At 37.9% G+C, this 17,857-nt stretch overlaps 1 protein-coding gene and 1 non-coding gene across 5 annotated transcripts in view; one reads left to right on the top strand and one right to left on the bottom strand.

Annotated features, from left to right (window-relative positions):
* RMI1 (RecQ mediated genome instability 1) overlaps positions 1-17,838 on the bottom strand; it is a 29,226-nt gene extending 11,388 nt beyond the window's left edge. For 3 of the 4 annotated variants that reach the window (XR_006195945.1, XM_042913365.1, XM_042913367.1), the window contains exons 1-3: positions 17,689-17,838; positions 12,065-12,121; positions 750-840 (exon numbers count right to left, since the gene is read on the bottom strand). Coding sequence is in view for 1 of the 4 variants with exons in the window: in XM_042913367.1 (XP_042769301.1) it covers positions 750-752 (3 nt within the window). In the remaining 3 variants the exon portion in view is untranslated. The remainder of the gene's footprint in view (positions 1-749; positions 841-12,064; positions 12,122-17,688) is intronic. The other variant, XM_042913366.1, reaches the window with a different exon arrangement.
* LOC122205709 lies at positions 5,690-5,792 on the top strand. The gene has a single exon (XR_006196215.1). It is a non-coding gene; the product is annotated as a U6 spliceosomal RNA (small nuclear RNA).
* Positions 17,839-17,857: the final 19 nt, after the last annotated feature.

The raw sequence follows: 17,857 nt of genomic DNA, 5'->3' as shown, positions 1-17,857 counted from the left end.
AGTCAGTTAAGCACCCAACTTCGGTTCAGAACATGATCTCAGAGTTTGTGAATTCAATCAAGACTGCGTCAGGCTCTGTAATAACAGCTCAGAGCCTGGAGCCTGCTTCAGATTCTGTGTCTCCCTCTCTCTCTGCCCCTCCCCTGCTCACAATCTCTCTCTCTCTCTCAAAAATAAACATTTTTTAAAAATTAAAAAAAAAAACACTTTACCATTCTGTTTGCCCATTTAGCACTTAAATATGTGGTCTATGAATAAAAATATAGTAACAATAGACTCTGTGCTGATGTAAAGTATCTTATTTGTTTCACTAAATAAAACTCAACGGTCCTTCCTACGAGATACGAGATAAATGTACTTCTGATTTCTCAATATAAAAGCAGTAGCAAAACACTATTAAACACCAATTAACACTGTGTTCACAAAAGTATATTTTTTCTCCCACAGATCAAAATATCTAAGAGTTAAAATTTATAAAAGTTTTAAATTTTTTTTTTTTTTTTTTAACGTTTATTTATTTTTGAGACAGAGAGAGACAGAGCATGAACAGGGGAGGGGCAGAGAGAGAGGGAGATACAGAATCCGAAACAGGCTCCAGGCTCTGAGCTGTCAGCACAGAGCCCGACGCGGGGCTTGAACTCACGGACCGTGAGATCATGACCTGAGCCGAAGTCGGACGCTCAACCGACCGAGCCACCCAGGCGCCCCAAAATTTATAAAAGTTTTAACATGTCCACAAGAAAACTTACCATTTGAACAGGAACATACAGGATTTGATGCTAGGATTTGGAACTGGTTGTTCAGTGGAGTAATTGTAACCTCTACTGTTCAGAAATGGCCCTGGGACAAGAAGTGGTAAGGGTTATAAGGCAACGGCACAGAAAGAATCACTGGTCTATCTGTATGAGTGTTAAGAGTTTGGTGGTATGGTTTTGGGGGTTCCTATTATCAATCAGGGCAGAGTAGAGGTAAAATAATAAAAACATGAGGTTTTGAGTGAGCTAAATAGAAGCAAGTGACCATGAGAAATTTACACACTCCCTCTTAGTGTATTTCTTTATCTATATGCTTAACCTCACAGGGGACTGTAAAAATTAAAGATAGGAGAGGATGGCCCACAGGGCACTGGCACAGGCACGTATCTTAGGCAGCTGGGTCAACTGACCCAAAGGGAAGATCCAGCTGAACTCCGCATCCCTATTGACCTGTCAGTCACAGGGTTTACAGCAGCTTCTGTAGGCTGAGAAGTGGGTGCCCAGAAAGTGTCCAAGGTCCACATGCAAAAGAAATGAAAGCTGAAGCAGGCAAAACCAACTCAAGCTGAAACAGAACAGTACAGCCTACAGAGAGAGAAAAGTGTCCAAGGCTGAGGACACTGTGGCTCTGGGATCCCATGGTAGTTGCAGCAGTGGAGACGGCCCAGGAGATGATGACCATCCTCTAGACCTAATTCCAGCAAAACAGGGATGAAGTCCTAGATAACCTCTTAGACTTTAAGACATCAAGCAGAAATCCATGAAAACTACCACATAAATGGACAGGAGAATAAGAAAGTGCCTATTCAAAGGATTGGAATTTTACATGCCTTCATGGAATATGAAATTTTAGCAAAGCTTGAATTATATTCTCAAGAAAAGGCATTAAATTATTTCTGTGTATTATACAGTAGGTCCTTTCAGTTTTTGGAGAAAAATAAATCTAGCTTCTTTATGTGAACTTAAAGCTTACCCTAATGTACAACATGGTGACTATAGCTAATAATACTACCTGTATTCGAAAGCTGCTAAGAGAGTAAATCTTTTTTTTTTTTAATTTTTTTAATGTTTATTTATTTTTGAGACAGAGAGTTAGAGCATGAACAGGGAAGGGTCAGAGAGAGGGAGACACGGAATCTGAAGCAGGCTCCAGGCTCCAAGCTGTCAGCACAGAGCCCGATGCGGGGCTCGAACTCACAAACTGTGAGATCATGACCTGAGCCGAAGTTGGAAGCTCAACCGACTGAGCCACCCAGGCGCCCCAAGAAAGTAAATCTTAAAAGTTCTCATGACAAGAAAAAAAAAAAAAATCTGTAACTATAGAAGGTGATGAATGCTAACTATTAACTAGACTTACTATGGTGATCATTTTGCAATGTACACAAATATCAAATCATTGTTGAACCATTGAACCTAATATAATGTTTGTATCAATTACACTTCAATTTTTAAAAGACACCAAAAAAGCTTACTGAAAGACTTCATTTTTTTACCTCATGTCTCTTAGAAATTTAATGAGTATACATTGTCTGGTCCCCTATGTCTTTTAGCTTAAGCAACATATATCAATACTGACTTTTTCTTTATTAGATGTAGTTTAAAAAAAAATGTTTTTAAAAAAGAAAAGGGGTTAATGTTTTTTCCCCCAAAAGTTTTTCTTGAGGGTCAGGGGCTTTATCTATGAGAAAGTAGTAAATAGTTATTTGTAACCTGTGTTAAGCAGCAGACAGCCTTAAAATAGTCTTTTCCACCTAAGAGTTAGAACAATAAATACTAGCATAATTGTTTGGGCTGCTTTTAGTTTCTCTTAATCAAAATAACTAGACGACAGAATTCAAGAACTGGCTACCCGTTATTACTTGGTATGCTGATAATCATTTAAAAGTAAAGACTATCGTGCAAAATAAATAAATAAACAAAACAAAACAGATGGAAGAGCCACTATATAATCTAGTGGTTCAGAATACAACTCTGGAGCCAAATTACACTTATAAACTCTGTGACCCTAAACAAGTGGTCATGTTATTAACAAATGGTTAAAATTTAAAGGAGTTATAGTTGTGAGGATTACATAAATAACATTTTAGAGGAGGAGCTAAAAAAAAAAGGTCATTATCATTACAGAACTAGTGAATCTTTACAGTGAAGAAAATGAGAATATATACATATTTTTTTTTAATTATTGTGATAAAAATAGACCATGTAAAGACTGATTAGAAGACTCTTTAATAAAGACATTTAAGACTATGGCATCCCCGGGGCTCCTGGGTGGCTCAGTCGGTTAAGCATCCGACTTTGGCTCAGGTCATGATTTCGCAGTGAGTTCAAGCCCCTCGTCAGGCTCTGTGCTGACAGCTCAGAGCCTGGAGCCTGCTTCAGATTCTGTGTCTCCCTCTCTCTCTGCCCCTCCCCTGCTCATGCTCTGTCTCTCTCTCTCTCCCAAAAATAAACAAACATTTAAATATATATATATATATATATATATATAAAAGAGAAAAGAAAAGACTATGGTATCCTTATCACAAGTCACAGAGACTGCTTCTGGGCTGGGGGACACCAGAGTACCTCTGAAGTGGAGGAACCATGCTGAAAATAAGGGGGACAAATAAATTCTTAAATCCTAAATACTGAACACACACTACTCTCTACCCTACAAAGCACCCAGAAATACCAGCGACTATACTCTCCTAGAAAGACTAGAAAATCTTTCTCTGGGCAATCTTACTACCCTAAAAGAAAAGACCTAAAGATACTAACACAAGAGGTTCTCCAATTAAACAGCCCATTTTGAGAATGCATCTACAGACTCAGAGTTTCTTTTCTTTTTTTTTTTTGTGTTTATTTATTTTTGAGAGAGAGGGAGAGAGTGCAAGCAGGGAAAGGGGGCAAAGAGAGAGAGAATCTCAAGCAGGCACCCCACTGTCATCACAGAGGCAGTGTGGGGCTCAAACCCACAAACCATGAGATCATGACCTAAGCCGAAATCAAGAGTTGGACGCTTAACAAACTGAGCCACCCAGGTACCCCCAGACTCAGAGTTCCAACCAGCCTTCTAGTTCCCTTCCCTTAACTGCAACAAGACATCTGAGACAATCTTTTTTAAGCATTTCTTTTTTTTTTTTTTAATATTTGTTTATTTTTGAGAGAGAGACACAGAGTGTGAGTGGGGGAGGGGCAGAGAGAGAGAGAGAGAGAGAGAGAGGCACAAAATTTGAAGCAGGCTCCAGGCTCTGAGCTTCAGCACAGAGCCTGACGCAGGGCTCGAAATCAGGAGCTGTGAGATCATGACCCGAGCCAAAGTGGTACACTTAACAGACTGAGCCATTGAGGCGCCCCTCTAAAGACAATCTTGTAACAATAGGCACATTAAATAAAAAATGCAATGAAATGACTATGAAGAGAGACAAAAACTCCAAAAAAGCTATTTTTAATATCATCAGAAAGATAATAATATCCAGGTAATAAGAATCGGATTCTGTAACAAGAAATATTCATAGGACAAAAACAACTCTTAGAAATTTAAAATGATAGCAGAAATGAAACACAGTACACTGAATGGAAGATAAAGTTAATAAAATCTCTTCCAAAAGTAAAACACTGATTTCCAAAGAAATCAATGAAACACAAGGGAAAAAAAAAAAAAAAAAAAGCCCCGTAAGTCTAACAGACTAGGAGTTCCAGAAAGACGAAAAAGAGAAAACAAAGGAGGGAGAAGGAAGGATTAATCAAAGAAATAAATTTACAATTTCCAGGACTTAAAGAAAAGAGCTTCCAGATGGAAAGAACCCAATACAGTGAATAAAACAGACATGTAACAAGGCATTATCTTTATGAAATTTTAGACAGGGACAAAGATGCTGCAAGCTTCCAGAAAAGGATGACAAATATCAATGAATGCAAATGGTTTTAGATTTCTCAATAGAAGCTAGAAGGTAAATGAGCAATTCCTTCAAATTTCTTAATGAAAATTATTTCTAACCTTCTACCCAGGCAGACTATCAATCAAGTATGACAGTGAAATTAAACATTTTCAGATCAGCATTGTCTAAAACAATTTTTGTAAAGGAGGATGTGCACTGCACTATTATAACAGAAATAAACCAAGAAAGAGGAAGAAATGAGAGGAAAAGCATTATAGCAAAAAGTATGTGCACGATGTAAAGGCAAACAGCCCAGAAGGTCCAAAGAGAAATTATTTTTCAAGAAGATAAATCCTGTAAGACCACTATTTCCAGGATCTCATGTCTTTTTCTTGGTTTACACTTCTCTTAGAGCATCAATATATCTCAATATAGGGGAGAGATAAAAGTAACTGTAGGAGTTAGGGGTTAAACTGATAAAAATATAGAGAAAACAAAACAAGGCCATTCAAGAGAAAAGAAAATGTTGTACTGGAAAGATAAAGCAGTACTAGTATACTACTAAGCTTAGTTATAAATAACGTATGTGTTCATAACAGACCCTCTGAATACTAACCTGACAAAAATTTTAACTTAGCTATACTGATTTTTTTAATTTTTTTAAAAAGTTTATTTATTTATTTATTTATTTTGAGAGAGTGAGCAAGCAGAAGAGGGGCAGAGAGAGGTGTTGTACACTTGAAACTAATGTAATATTGTGTGTCAACTATACTCAAATTAAAAAAGAAAAAAAACTAATGGTATGAAAGACAAAATACTGTCCCGCTGAGATCAAGAATAAAGCAGATGGGGGCACCTGGGTGGCTCAGTCAGTTAAGCGTCCAACTCTTGATTCCAGCTCAGGTCACAATCTCGCGGTTCATAGGATCAAGCCCTACACCAGGCTCTGCGTTAACAGCACAGAGCCTGCTTGGGATTCTCTTTCTCCCTCTCTCTCTGACCCTGCTTGCACACTCTCTCTCAAAATAAATAAATAAACATTAAAAAAAGAAGAAGAAGAAGAAGGCAGACATCGAACTCACTTCAGCACATATAATAAAATTGGAATGATACAGAATATTAGCAGGGGCCTCTGTGCAAGTATGACATGTAAATTTGTGAAGCGTTCCATACTTTTATGAAATAAAAACTAAACAACAATACACACACGCAGATGTCTACTCTCAACATTTTAACATTTACAGGAGGCCCATGTGAGTGCAATAAAGAAATAAAAGGTTTATAAATTAAAACAGAAAAAAAAAATAGCACGCAGAAAGACATACAGACCAATAGAACAGAATACAGAACCCAGAAATAAACTCTCATAAATACAGTCAAATAATCTTCAACAAGGGTGCCAAGATTACACAACAAAGAAAGGATAAGGTCTTCAGTAAATGGTGCTGGAAAAACTGAATATCCACATGCAAAAGAATAAAAACGGACCCTTATACCATATTCAAAAATTAAAATGGAGATCTAATGTTTATTTTTGAAAGAGACAGAGTATGAATAGGGGAGGGGCAGACAGACAGCAAAACACAATTCACAGCAGGCTCCAGGCTCTGAACTGTCAGCACAGAGGTAAAATGGAGATCTAAACATAAGACCTAAAATTATAAAACTATTAGAGAAAATATTGGAGGAAAAACTTCAAGACACTGGAACAGGCAATGATTTCTTGGATATATCACTAAAAGAACAAGTAAAATCAAAAACAGACAAATAGGACTACATCAAACTCAAAAACTGTGCAGCAAGAGAAACAATAGAATAAAAAAGCAAGCTACAGAATAGGAGAAACATTTGGAAACCATTATCTGATAAGGGGTTAATACCCAGAATATATAAAGAAGCCAATAACAATAACAAAAAAAAATTTAAATGGGCAAAAAAACACATTTTCCCAAAGATATACAAATGGCCAACAAGCATATAAAAAGATGCACACCATCATCACAAGGGAAATGCAAATCAAAACTGCAATGAGATATCACATCACACACCTCAGAATGGCAACTAGCCAAAATAAAACCACAGAAAATAACAAGCGTTGGTGAAGATGTGGACAAATTGGAACGCTTACCCACTATTGGTGGGATTGAAAAATGGCACAGCAGCTATGGAAAACAGTATGGAGGTACCTCAAAAAACGAAAAATAGAACTACCATATGTCTAGCAATCCCACTTCCAGGTATATATCCAAAAGAATCAAAAATAATCTTAAATAGATATTTGCATACTCACATTCACCATGGCATTATTCACAACTGACAAGGTATAGAAGCAATCTAATTGTTCAACAACGGATGAATGGGTAAAGAAAACGTGGTATATAGATAAGAAGGAATATTGTCTAGCCTTTAAGAAAAAGGAAGAAAATCATGTCATATTTAATAACGTACATTAACCTTAAGGGAATTATGCTAAGTGAAATAATCTAATCACAAGGGACAAATACTGCAAGACTCCACTTACATGAAGTATCTAACGTAATCAAACTCATAAAAATAGAAAGTAGAACTGTGGCTGCCAGAGACAGGGGAAGGAAAAATGGATATGGGATCTCATTCATGCAAGATGAAAAAGTTACAGAGATCTGTTGTACAACAACGTGTATATAGTTAACAATATCATAATTGTTAAAATAAAAATTGCTTAGAGGATGGGGTGCCTGGGTGGCTCAGTCAGTTAAGCACCCAACTTTGGCTCAAGTCATGATCTCACAGTTCATGAGTTCGAGCCCCACGTCAGGCTCTGTGCTAACAGCTCGGACCTGGAGCCTGCTTTGGATTCTGTGTCTCCCTCTCTCTCCGCCCCTCCCCTCACTCTCTCTCTCTCAAAAATAAATGCTAAAAAATTTTTTTAAATTGCTTAGAGGGTAGGTGTTTTCCACAATAAGAAAAAGAGAGGGAAATCAAGAAGGAAGAGGAAAAAAAGAAAATTACTCCTAAAATAAAGATAATATGAATATTTATCAAGAAAGCACCAAAGAATCTACAAAATAGCTACATCGCCTAATAAATGAGTTAGCAAGATACATCTTTTTCCTGCTCCATTTTTCACACTTTTGTGCTTTTTGTTGACGATTTCACTGTTTAAAATGGTCCCCAGCATAGTGCTGAAGTGCTGTCTAGTGTTCATAAATGCATCAAAGCTGCAATGTGTCATATGGAAAAAAATGAATCTAACAAAAATATATGTAGGATATTTACCCTGAAAACTACAAATTACTGATGAAAGAAATCAAAGATGACCAAAACAAATGAAGAGACCAGCTGTGTTGAAGACTCTATCTTAAGGTTTCAGTTCTCCCCAACTGATCTAGAGATTGATTCAGTGCAATTCCATTCAAATCCCAACATCTGTTTTTTGTAAAAAATGACAAGCTAAGTCTAAAATTCCTAAGGAAAGGCAAAGGAACTGGAATAGTCCAGATAATTTTGAAAACAAAAAACGAAGTTGAAGGACTCACACTATCTGATCTCAAGACTTGGTATAAAACTTCATAATCAAGACAGGAAGGTATTGGCAAAAGGATTAACACAGAAATTAATGGAAAGACAAGACAGTCTAGATATAGACCCACACATAATATGGTCAATTGGTTTTCTACAAAGTTGCAGTGACAATTCAATGGAAACAGGATAGTCTTTTGAACAACTGGTGATGAAACAACTGAACAATTCATATGCAAAAATATGAACCTCAACCAATACCTCACACTATATATAAAAATTAACTCTAAATGAATCATTGACCTAAATTTGAAAACTAAAACTATAGAAAAGCTATGAGAAAAGTTAAGACAAAATCTTTGTGACCTTGGTTTCTTAGAAGTTTTCTTAGGGAGGGGTGGCTGGGTGGCTCAGTCAGTTAAGCAAGTGTCTTCTGCACAGGTCATGATCTCACAACTTGTGAGTTCAAGCCCCGCATTGGGCTTTGCACTGTCAGTGCAGAGCCTGCTTGGGATTCTCTCTCTTTACCTCTCTTTCTGCCCCTTCCCCACTTGTGCTTTCTTTCTTAGAGTAAATAAGTAAACTTTTATTTTTTTTTTTTATTTTTTTTTAATTTTTTTTTTTCCCAACGTTTTTTATTTATTTTTGGGACAGAGAGAGACAGAGCATGAACGGGGGAGGGGCAGAGAGAGAGGGAGACACAGAATCGGAAACAGGCTCCAGGCTCCGAGCCATCAGCCCAGAGCCTGACGCGGGGCTCGAACTCACGGACTGCGAGATCGTGACCTGGCTGAAGTCGGACGCTTAACCGACTGCGCCACCCAGGCGCCCCAATAAGTAAACTTTTAAAAAAGTTTTCTTGGGGACAACAACAAAACTATAATTCATAAAAGAAATTAATGAATTGGGCTTTATCAAAATTTTAAAATTCTGCTCTGTGAAAAACACCATAAGGAATATAAAGCTTTATCGGGGTACCTGGGTGGCTCAGCGGGTTGAGCATCTGACCTCAGCTCAGGTCATGATCTCATGGTTCATGAGTTCAAGCCCCACATCGGGCTCTGTGCTGACAGCTCAGAGCCTGGAGCCTGCTTTGGATTCTGTGTCTCCCTCTCTCTCTACTCCTCCCCCACTCATGCTCTGTCTCTCTCTCTCTCCTTCAAAAATAAATAAAAACATTTAAAAAAAATTTTTTTAATAAAAAAAGGAATAAAAAGCCTTATCAAACTCAACACCCAAAAAACAAATAATCCAGTGAAGAAATGGGCATCCTCGCGGAGAAAGAGGATCTCTTTTGCATTGCTGGTGGGAATGCAAGCTGGGGCAGCCACTCTGGAAAACAGTATGGAGGTTCCTCAAAAAACTAAAAATAGAACTACCCTATGACCCAGCAATTGCACTACTAGGCATTTATCCACAGGGATACAGGTGTGCTGTTTCGAAGGGACACATGCACCCCCATGTTTATAGCAGCACTATCAACAATAGCCAAAGTATGGAAAGAGCCCAAATGTCCATCGATGGATGAACGGATAAAGAAGATATGGTGTATATATATATATATATATATATATACATATATATATATATACACACACAATAGAGTATTACTCTGCGATCAAAAAGAATGAAATCTTGCCATTTGCAACTACATGGATGGAACTGGAGGGTATTATGCTAAGTGAAAGTAATCAGTCAGAAAAAGACAAAAATCATATGAATTCACTCATATGAGGACTTTAAGAGACAAAACAGTTGAACAAAAAGGAAGGGAAACAAAAATAATATAAAAACAGAGAGGGGGACAAAACAGAAGAGACTCATAAATATGGAGAACAAACTGAGGGTTACTGGAAGGGCTGTGGGAGGGGGATGGGCTAAATGGGGAAGGGGCATTAAGGAAACTACTCCTGAAATCATTGTTGCACTATATGCTAACTAATTTGGATGTAAATTTTAAAAAATAAAAAATAAAATTAAAAAAAAAAAGAATATAAAGCCACACACATGCGACAAACCACAGACTGAGAGAAATAACTGACAAAAGACTTGTACCCAGAATATAGAAGAATCTATACTTAAAATTTAGTAAGAAAACAAACTTATTTGGGGCATCTGGGTGGCTCAGTCAGTTACATTTCCAACTTTGGCTCAGGTCATGATCTCATGGTTTGTTAGTTCGAGCCCTGCAGCAGGCTCTCTGCTGAGTCAGCACAGAGCCCACTTCAGAAACTCTGTCCCCCACTCTCTCTGTCCCTCCCCTGCTCATGCGTATGCACTCATGCACTCTCTCTCTCTCAAAATTAAACATTAAAAAAAAAGAATAAAAACAAACATGAATAAAACATCTGAATAGACACTTCACCAAAGAAAATATGCAGATAGCAAATAAACACATTAAAATATGCTCAATATTATTAGACATTAGGGAAATGGAAAAGTAAAATCACAGCTGATACTACACATCTATTAGCAATGCTAAAGTAAAAAATAACTGAGCATACCAAAAATTAGAAATTTCCATACATTGCCAGTGGGAATACAAAATAGCACAGCCACCTTGGGAAACAGATAAGCAATTTCTTAGACAGAAAAACACACACTTACCATATAACCCAACAATCACATTATTAGGTATCTACTCAAGAGCAATGAAAACTTTCATTAATTAAAAATCTCTATGTGAATGTTCACAGTAGCTTTATGGCCTCATGGCCCAACGGTAGCATGTGTGACTGCATAGTAGCTTTAAAACCAACATGTCCTTCAACTGGTGAATGGATCAATAAATTACGGTACATCATTGCAATGGAATACTATTCAGTAATAAAAATGAATAAGCTACTAATAGATGCACTATCATGGACAAATGTTGCTATTTATAGACTGTGTCCCCACCAAAATTCATATGCTGAAACTCTAATGCCCAATGTGAAGGTATTAGGCATAGGGCCTTTGAGATGCGTTTAGGTCATAGGGTAGAACACTCATGAAAGAGATTATGGCTTTTGTAAGAGCTCCCCACCCTACCACCACCACAGAGCTACCTTGCCCCTTTCACCATGGGAAGTTACAGTGAAAAGATGGCTGTCCATGAACACAGAAGTGCGTCCTCACCAGACACCAAAACTGCTGACACCTTGATCTTGGACTTACTTCCCAGCCTCCACAGAAGTAAATTTCTGTTGTTTCCAAGCCACCCAGTTTATGGTATTTTTGTTACAGCAGCCTGAACAGACTAAGACAAATGTCAAATGCAGTATGTGAACTGAAAGAAGCCAGACAAAGACTGTACAATTCCATTTATATGGCATTCTGGAAAAAGCAACATTAGCAATAAAAAACAGTTCAATGGTTGCCCAAGACTGACTACAAGGGCATAAAGAAATGTGGGCGGTGATGAAGCTGTTCTATATCATGATCTTGGTAGTGATGGTGATATGCCTATGTTTATTAAAACACACAGAGATACACACCAAGAAAAACACAAATGTTACTGTATGTAAATTATCTCAGGGTGCCTGGGTGGCTCAGTCGGTTAAGTGTCTGACTTCAGCTCGGGTCATGATCTCGCAGTTCTGTAAGTTTGAACCCCATATTGGGCTCTGTGCTGATAGCTCGGAGCCTGAAACCTGCTTCAGATTCTGTGCGTGTCTCTGTCTGTCTGTCTGTCTGTCTCTCTCTCTCTCTCTCTCTCTGCCCCTCCCCCACTCGCGTTCTCTTTCTCTAAAAATAAACATTGAAAAAAATTTTTTTAACTTACCTCAATAAGAAAAACTGAAGGTAAATACCAAAAAACTAGAAATATAACTTTCGAACAAGCTGAGGAAAACAAAGAAAACTATCTAACAGAAGGCACAAACAGCCAACCACCATAAATAGAAACAATAAAATGGTAGAAACATGTCTAAATATACCAGCAATCGTAACGAATATAGATGAACTCACCTGTTAAAAGATACTCTCAAAATGAATAAGCCAAATCCAGTTGTATGCTTAAAAGACCTAAAACAAAATAACATCGAATATAAAATTAATTAAAATAAAGGCATGTTAAAATCAAGCATGATTTCATGAAGCCATAGCTTAGGGACATCTTCAAGACAGAGAGATCTGTACAGCTGACCCTTGAACACAGGTTCCAACTACGCGGGCCCATTTTTATGCAGATTTCTTCCAATAATTATAGAACTGTAAATGTATTTTCTCTTAAACTTTCTTAATATTTTCTCCAGCTTCCTTTACTGTAAAAATACAGTATATACAGTACACAAAATATGTGCTAATTGACTACTTCTGTTATTGGCAAAGCTTGTGGTCAGCAGTAAGTTAATGGTAGCTAATTATAGGGGAGTCAAAAGTTACAAGCAGATTTTCAACTAGGTGGGGGTCAGCATCCCTAATCCCAGCTCTGTTCAGGAGTCAACTGTACTTACATAACCTGATTCCAAAGTGCCATTTAATTGCATCTGTTGTCATATTTTTTAACCTCAAAAATTAAGCCAGATCCATGGGTCTTAGGTATGCTCATTCAGTAAGTTACCTATTTCCTCCACTAAAATTTAAATACGACAGCACTGGCAGATGGACCTAGTATAATTTGCAAAGGTGTTGTATTAATGTAATGATAGTCATTAAGTAAACGGAAATCAGGACAAAGAGTACTTTCAGTTGAGTTATAAATTAAGTGAATTATCAAGCATAAATGCCACAATTACAATTAAGTTGTTTGCAGAATGTTTTGTACTATAAATCACTCTGGGTACAGTATACATCCCTAAAACTATTACAGTACATGCAGCCATATAACACAAATAGCACGTTCTAGCTGAACCTGTTAAATAACAGGAGATAATTTTATGGCTACTTCTAGGAGAAGGAAGGAAAAAATGGGAAAGGAAGAAAGATGGCCTGGCTGTGAATTGAAAAGGTCAAGGCTGGACAGGAAATGAAATGAACAAGGATGAATTTCAGAGACATCAATCCTGGATCCCAGTAGGTACAACTATATAAACAGAGATAAAGATAAAGGTTTGCTGAAGATAAAAGTTAAAACCTATCTGTAAGAGGTTTAGCTTTTTTCAAAATACTTTTACATCTGTAGTATTACCTAAACCTCAAAATAACATGATAGAGTAAGTTCTGTCATCTACTTAAGTGAATAAAACTGAAGCTTGAAGATTAAGACATATTAAGATCATGTATCAAAGCAGGCCCAGAACTAGAACATAAGTTCTTCTAATTTCCGTTCTTACGCCTTTTGCTAGACCTTGTTGATTTATGTGAAAAGGGAAAGTATAGCCAATCCCTCATTTATATACAAAATCCCACTTACAAATAAAACACATAAAAAAGTCATTCTATAAGAGCACTATACTGCTGTTATAATGAACAGACTTTTTTCAGATCGCATTTAATAAGTTCCTCTAGTGCATTATAAATTATTTCACGTACAAAGTCAAGTGAAAGAAAAACTTAACATCACCCACTGCATCTATCTTTATGACAGCTTTAAAACAGTGCCATGGTTAAGTACTACTTTTCCTTTGCTATAACTACTAAAATACCACATAAAACAATTTCAAAATTTTTAAAATTACAAACTGATATTTTAAGTCTTATGTATCCATTTATTTTTTTCATTTTTTTCCTTATTTCAAACATGTACCTCCTTGTTAGTGTTGTTGAACATGGCAAGCGACAAACTCCTTTTAAATGACAGTTGGGACAAATTCTGAGAAACACAGCTCAGTGAACCACAACTAAATTGTTCTATTAATGTGTGACAGTCCTAATTAATAATTCTCTCCAAGTACTATCCTCTAGGATTTAAATCTCCACTTCTCAAGCTAATTGACATACTATAATTTTATAATAATGTTACCATACTAGGCAAAGAAAAAAATTCTGATTAAAACCCTAAAAGATAACCAAGACATATATAAAACACAAGTAAATGTGACGAGATACTTAACCCTGTGCAAGCATTCAAACATAGCTAAATTCCAATATTTTACCAAAAAGTCAAGAACTTTGGGGAAAAACTGACTGCTAAATAAACATTTGTTACACAGAATTCATTTAAAAGCAAAGTAAGTGTGGTGTATACTAATCAGAAACATGGATGTAGTTTCCCCCCCCAACTGCATATTATCATAATTGTAATAAGAAGAGGATTCTATCTATATATAACAGGATTTTTTCCTACATGTTAGAAAGAAATTTTTATTTAAAAATTTAATTAAATGGAAAAAGTATTATCATGTGGAATCTACATGATGAAGTTTACACTGGGTTTCAATAACTGAGCCTTTTCATAATTTAATAAATTGTATTACTTGCATCTACTTCTTTAGAGAATTCTTAAGGTTTTCCTTCCTCTCTTTCTGGAGAAATTGAGTAATCACAGTCACTGCAGGTAGAAACAACTTAGAGGGGAGGTGTGAGCTAGGGAGCACAATTTCCCAACCACTCAGACACAAAAGAACAGCCCGTGATCCTCATGAACATCACTGTCCAAGAAAAGAAAAACATGGAAAGGTATGTTTCTTAAATTGTACATTAAGAATGTGCATACCATATGATCACTTCTTTTTCTCTCCAAAATGAATCTTAAGAAAGCAATCAGAAAGGACAGACTTAAGTGCCAGAGTGTTTATCATTCATTGTATTTGTATAGGGTGGAAAAAAACAGAAATAATCTAAATGTTCAACAATGGGGGGGGGGGGTAGAAGCAGGGATTAAATACACTACACTGGATCCATGAAATAGGTTATAGTCTTTAAAAAAAATTCTACAGGTATGTTTAATAACATGAAAATATGTTCATATTTTATTAAGACAAAGGCCAGGTATAAAACTATATATATATATATCTTAATCCCTGTTAATTTTATAATCATGAAAAAATGTTTTCTAAAAAGCTGACTTTATACTCTCTGAACTTGACTAAACACAATAATCTACATTCAAGTTCTTGACTGCAGGAACTGACCAGGAAAGAACAGAGTAGGAAAATCCTATCGTACATCACAAAGACTTAGGCATCTTTGATGTATGTTAATTTTCAGTCAGCCTCACCTATTCCCCTTTTTTAAAAAAATATAACAAACGGCAGAAGTACCATCCTTTTGAACACATGTGGCATTTAACCAACAGCTGAGACTTATAAGCACTAACAAATGTTGAAATCATAACTACTCCATGTTTACACTAGCTTCATCTAAAAAATAAAAGTGTCTTAAAACTCATTAATGGTAACTTTAAAATTCTGAGAAGATATTCTCTGAAAATTAGGGGGGGAAATTATATTTAATGACTGAAATCAGAAGAGGTTATCAGTGGAACTGTTTGTGGATCTTCCATAACCTACTGTAAGGAAAAGAGAATAGGAAAAGAGAATTCCACCTCTGCTATGTGACCTCAGACATATTCCTTAACTTCTCAGTCTTAAGTTTTCTTATCCATAAAACAGATAACCCACAACTTACTCGCAGGACTGTAGTAAGCTTTAAACTGCCAGCACAAGGTAGGGCACATAGTTGGGAACCTTAGGAAATAGTACTTATATTTTAAATAATCATCCAGCTGGCTAGTGTACAATCTGAATTATATGAGTTCATCTAAAGTAAACCCCAAGGCTAAGTAATACTAGCTCTGAATTCACTGGGAGTTCAAAATGACCATGAAATTATACAAGATAGGAGCCAGTGATGTATCCAACTTGATGGGTACTTTGGCAAGGACTTGCTAAAGTCCTTGAATGAGCAAAAGTACAACACAGTAGTTTGGTTGAAAACAATAGAGGATGAAAAACTGGTGGAAAGAGACTTTTCTGTTCAAGAGCAAACTAATAGTTTGTAAAACAGATAAAGAGGAAACACATGGAAAAAGAAGAAAAAAACTCCTTTCGGGCAATATTATCTAGGAAAGGTAACAGCTTTCACCAGTTAAGGTCCAGTCAGAAGACAGTGAAACTGGGAGAAGGAAGTTCTTAGATAGGGCTGTTTAATTTGCATTCCTGCTCACCACTCTTCACGTTATCAGGGTGGAAACTGATAATTACACCAGAAATACTAGCTTGAGAGAAAGTATGTTAGTACAGTACCCCTATACGTCCCTTTAAGTGTTAGTGAAATGTCCCAGGTTTTAAGGCAGTCAATTAAATACTGCAAACTCTGACTGGCAGATGAAATCTCTATAAAACAAGTGTTCTCAACCCCTACATACATGCATCAATTCATGGTTGAATATTTAATAAAGATCTGAACCATATAATATAAAACCAAAATGTGAACTAAGTTTTACCCTCCCAACAAGGCTCTTCGTGAAGATACATTCATCATGGAGGAAGGCGTTTAAAAAAATTACATGGCCACTGAAAGAGACCTTCTCTATAAACTCACAATCGCAGACACTATGCTTTTAACAGTATTTAACTATCCTCCTAGCCAGTAAATGTTCATGCTTCATGAAGTCCTCGGCTCCTCCAACAAGAGTTTCTTCCTCATTAGGCGAGTGAAAAGATCATGGATGAATGCAATCATACCAAAAAAAGGTGCTGGTTACATCCATTCTGCAAGTTATTCAAGAGGGAAATCAAGTTACAGTAAGATGGAACGGCACATTTCATCACGACAAAATACACATGTATGTATTCTGCAAATGGTGGAGTTAAACTTATATGTAAATCACAACATCTTTATGCTTCGACGCCTATTTGGGGTTGTGGGTGAAGGCTGGAGAGTAGAAGAGTGAGGATGTGGCGACTGGCTACTACCAGGCCAGGCGATTTCCCAGGGTCGTCACCGATTCGAAATGACCTTAAGAGCCTTAACAAAAGCAGTCATCAAAGCTTGGCACAAGGGCCTTAGAAGTAACCGAACACAAAGCAAGCGCAAACTTGAATACGCTAGATCTGTGACAAATTTGAGGAGGAGGTTTTGGGGGTTTTAATCACTGCGGAACACCGCCACTCACTTGGTCGGAGCTTTAAACAGCTGCAAGAAACAGAACGCGGACGTCTACAACGTATTGTGCGAATCGCATTCATTTTAGGGGATAGAATGTAATACTTCCGGCAAATTTTCCACAGATAAACTGCAGCGACGACACTACCGAATACTTTTCTCACAGGTCCCATTTAACAAAAATGGGGGGAAAGGAAGAACACGGGGGGGGGGGGGGGGGAGGAGAATGGTCTCGTCAGAAAGCCTGTGAAGACGCCTGGGATCTCCCGGAGCGCTGGCGGGGAGTTGGAAGCAAGGAGGACCAGTTCCCCGGGACTCCGAGGCCGCCCGGCCGCAGGCAAGCGGACCGGCACGCGTTTCCTGGGTTCCCGTCCGAGCCGACAGCGGGCCGCGAACCGCCAGCAGGCCCCCGACCCGGGCCGCTCCGGCCCGTTACAAACAGCGGGTTTCCGCCGCGGGGGCCGGCGGCGGCCGGGCTGCACTCACCGCCGCGCAGCCCGCCCCGCAGCCCGCAGCCCGGGCGAGAATGGGGGTGCTGAGTGGGAGGGAGACGCGAGTGTGGACTGTGGAAACGGGGGCATTCGTCTGGGCCTAGCACCGACCTGGGCGTCCCGCCTTCCTCTCGCGCAACAGCGGTCCCTGGGCCGCGCGACTGTGAGAACAGGAACCGCTACGGCGCGCGCCCTAATCCTTTTTTGCCTCTTCCCGCCCGATTTGCCGCGCGCTCACACCCCTCCTCCAAACCTAAAAGACTCCGTAGGCCCCGAAAAC

Source organism: Panthera leo, chromosome D4 (assembly GCF_018350215.1).
Source record: "Panthera leo isolate Ple1 chromosome D4, P.leo_Ple1_pat1.1, whole genome shotgun sequence".
In the NCBI taxonomy this organism is placed as follows: domain Eukaryota; kingdom Metazoa; phylum Chordata; class Mammalia; order Carnivora; family Felidae; genus Panthera; species Panthera leo.
The sequence above is the reverse complement of the archived record's forward strand: the minus strand, read 5'-3'. Positions and strand labels throughout refer to the sequence as shown.